The 4,004-nt window shown below is 38.6% G+C and overlaps 1 protein-coding gene across 1 annotated transcript; it reads left to right on the forward strand.

Annotated features, from left to right (window-relative positions):
• The first annotated feature begins 1,721 nt into the window (after positions 1-1,721).
• On the forward strand, positions 1,722-3,386 carry LOC148843902 (uncharacterized). The gene is made up of 4 exons (XM_088959467.1): positions 1,722-2,573; positions 2,718-2,748; positions 2,863-3,005; positions 3,201-3,386. The coding sequence occupies exons 1-4, from the start codon at positions 1,722-1,724 to the stop codon at positions 3,384-3,386; spliced, it is 1,212 nt and encodes a 403-aa protein (XP_088815593.1).
• The last annotated feature ends 618 nt before the right edge of the window (positions 3,387-4,004 follow it).

Genomic DNA, 4,004 nt, shown 5'->3' on the forward strand with positions numbered 1-4,004 from the left:
GGGGTGTGGGGCCCACCACTGAGGGAGGTCATCCAATGACCAAAAGGGACACCATGGAAACGATGTGCATTAGGCCATGGTGTATGCAAGAGCCACTGTCAATTTAGCATGGGCCAAGCACTTATGGCCCATGTACAAAGCACATCACACATTCATACATCACATGCAAGGATAAATTGATCCAATTAATTAATTATCTGTAAAGCCCATTTGAAGCCCATTTTTAATCCATAATATTAACCATTAATATCGTCCAGGTATATGGGCCGAATTAGGGTTGATGGGTTCGCCCCATATAGATTTATCCGTAGAGTGGGCTTTTAGTAGTTTTAACAACTTAAAACTGGGCCTTTACAGGTTGGGCCGAATTAAGAATTTAATTAATCATCAATCTCAGGCCCATTTTGGGAAAAATTAGGACTGATATTCAGCCTTGATCGAACCCTAGATTCGGTCCAAACAATTTGAACCAATCTTGGTTTGAATGGATCTAGGGTTTGATCTTTAATTAAATCTTTAAATCAAGAAAATAATCTAAAATTAAATACTGATAAAAGATAAATAAGAATCAATCAACCAGGGTTGTTCGCACAATCCTTTCTACAAAACAGAGGTTAGATCACAGTTTGCAGTTTCATAAACTACAAATTGCAGATTGCAGTTCTCCCATCTGCGAAATCTCCTTCTCCGCGCTGCCTTCTTCGATCCAAAAATAAAATAAATAGAGATCTGAATTTCTATTAATAATTACATCAGATCGAATACCTATACATTCAATCTAAAAATAAAAAATAAAAATTTATAGACCAAATGTAATAAAATAATCCATAAACTGCAAAATCCCAAGTTCCCTGTGCAAATCAAGAATTTGATCTCCTCTGGTGCGAACAGCCCATAAATCAAGAAAAACATAAAGAACAATTCTAAACAATAATCAGATTTATGTAAAATTTAATTTTAGATTATTCGCCCATAAATTTTGGGGCAGTGTTGCACTCTCTGCTCACATGGATCCCGAGAATCAAAACATTTTGCAAACGTTTGGAAACCATAATATATATACTTTTATATCTCATATAAAATATATTTTGCAAAACAAAATAGCAACGATTGAAATCGGTTGCCGGCAGTCTTGGCTTCCATCAGAGAGAGTGCATCCCCGATAATTACCTTTGTTCGACAAAGGGCTGATCCTGTTACTATGATCACCCACTCAGATGAATTCTCAAATTGTCCCAACATACCCAGGTTTTGACCCCCGCTAAGGATCTCACTGATTGGCATATCAAAGACAACCCAATCCGACACCTAGTGCAGTATCATAATCGAGTCTAGGGGTCAAGTGTAACTTTCCAGTTTTGCCCATTAATCTCCAAGGTCTAGGGCAATACTAGAAATCTAGTCTAGTTCAATGATTCAATTGATCCTACACTGCATGTGCCTAGGGTCTCACCCTGGCAGCTGAGACAGCCCACCCCAACCGACTTGGTGGCACATCAGTGTCAGCCTTATCAGGATAAGTCTCCCCAGACCGACCCACTGGCTGTGAACATTCTAAACTAACACGAGTCTCATTAATTGTCTAGTTTAAGAGTATTACACAGAAACATACCAAGGGAACATGAATCAAATATATACTTTTATTCATTTACAATAAACTCATAATGTACATCATTCTGATTGAAGCTAAGGGCTTACAAAACTGTCCAACAATTTCCAACATGGCCAGAAATTCACAACGATTCGAAGCAAGAACAGATGGTACTATCAGGTGTGTTAATGAGGTAAGTCAATCTAATTTAGAAAATCAAATTTCTGATCTAATTGCCTTGGTTCGACAATTGGCTACAAGGCAATTGCAAACGGCAAGGGTATGTGGTGTCTGTTCGATTCCTGGGCATCCTACGGATATGTGTCCATCATTGCAGGATGGTTCGATGCAGCAAGTTAGTGTCGTAGGAGGATCTCCGGGCCAACCTCAATGCAAGTATGATCCCTATTCCAATTACTACAATCCTAGGTGGAGAAATCATCCCAATCTAAGCTACGAAAATCAAGGAGGACCACAGAGATATCGGCCCCAAGCTTCCAACAGACAGCCCCCAATTTCAGCACCTATCTCAGCGCAAAGTCAACCCTCAAGTTCAAGTATGTCATTAGATGAAATCGTTAATGCTCTTGCTTCTAACACTCAACAATTTCAACAAGAAACAAGGGCCATCATCCAGAACTTAGGGAACCAAATCAGTCAGCTTGCTACTTCTATTAGCAAGTTGGAGGCGCAAAACTCTGGAAGGCTACCATCGCAGATGGTAGTTAATCCCAAGGAAAATGCTAGTGTAGTGGTGCTGAGAAGCGGGAAGGAATTGCAGCCACAACCTACCTCACCAAAGAAGATAGATAAGGTACAGAAGGAAGAGGAGAAACAAGATTCAAATGAGAACCCCATTAAGGTAATATCCGACCCCCCTCTCCCAAAGATTACTAATGCCATTGTGCCTTCATTTCCTAGTAGGTTGGAAAAATCCAGGAAGGAAGAATATGAGCAAGAAGTCTTGGAGACCTTCAAGAAGGTGGAGATAAATATACCCTTGCTAGACTCCATCAAATAGATCCCGAAATATGCAAAATTTCTGAAGGAGTTGTGCACTAACTAGAGGAGGTTGCGAATCGATGAGAACGTAAGGGTTGGATAAAATGTTCCAACTGTCATTAAGAGGACCTTGTTGGAAAAGCGTGTTGATCCAGGTATGTTCACTTTACCTTGTGTGATTGGCAATAAAAGAATCGAGCGTGCCATGTTAGATTTAGGTGCATCCATCAATGTCATGCCATACTCGATTTATTGTGCTTTGAGATTAGGTCCCTTAAAGGAAATTAGGGTAGTCATTCAGCTAGCTAATCGTTCTAACGCCTACCCGGAAGGGATTGTTGAGGATGTGTTGGTGCAGGTTAATGATCTAATCTTTTCAGCCAACTTTTACATTCTGAAGATGGAGGACATGGTAACAAGTTCAGTCCCACTTCTATTATGCAGGCCATTCATGAAAATGGCCAAGACCAAAATAGATGTGGATAAGGGTACCCTCTCCGTCGAATTTGACAGCGAGATTGTTAAATTTAATATTTTTTAAGCAATGAAGTACTCCAATGAATGTCATTCAATTTGTTCAATTGACATTGTTGTTTCAATTGTGCAGGAAACGTTTGAAGAAAAAGATTTGAATGAGGAGCTCGAATTGAGTGCACAATTGGATATGAAGAAATCGTCACCCTCTATTTTGCAAACCCCTATTCCTGATTTGAACCCGCCCATGATGGATGAAAGGGGAAAACACAGAAAACTGCAACCACAAGAGTTAGAGGATCCGATTCATGATTATTAAAAATAGGGAAGTTTGTTTTTTTTTCTTTTTCTTTTTGTTTTTACATTTCTAGTTTAGTTTTTCTGCCCTTTCTTTGCATTTAACCTCATATTGGGGACAATGTAAGTTTTAAGTGTGGGGGAGGGGATTTAGGTTAGAATTTAGGTTGCATTTTAAATTTTGATTTAGGTCATGTTTTTCTGCACTTGCTTTTCAAAAAATTAAAAACAAAAAAATAATCAATTCTTTTGAAATCAATTGAAACAATGTTCTAGGAAAATTCTTGTGAACCTAGTAATGAGGTACAACCAAGGAGTACATGACTTATCTGAAGCCATTTCTAGTTAAGCTAGTCCTAAATTCAGGTTCAAGTAAATAGGGTAAATACTTCACCATTGCCATAATTGGTAGGATGGAGCATAAAATGCACCTACCAGCCAAGTCATCTGGTAGTAGGATGGAGCATAAAATGCACCTACTAGATAGCAATTCAAACAGTAGGATGGAACATAAAATGCACCTACTAACCAAGTAATCCAAAAGTGAGATGGAGTATAAAATGCACTCACTTCTTTAGAGGAGATAAATATAAAATTAAAAGAGAGAGAAGTTAAAAAGGTTTTCCCTGATTTACTACCT

This window comes from Nelumbo lutea, chromosome 8 (assembly GCF_056320005.1).
Source record: "Nelumbo lutea isolate HS-2025 chromosome 8, American lotus-T2T, whole genome shotgun sequence".
Classification (NCBI taxonomy): Eukaryota; Viridiplantae; Streptophyta; class Magnoliopsida; order Proteales; family Nelumbonaceae; genus Nelumbo; species Nelumbo lutea.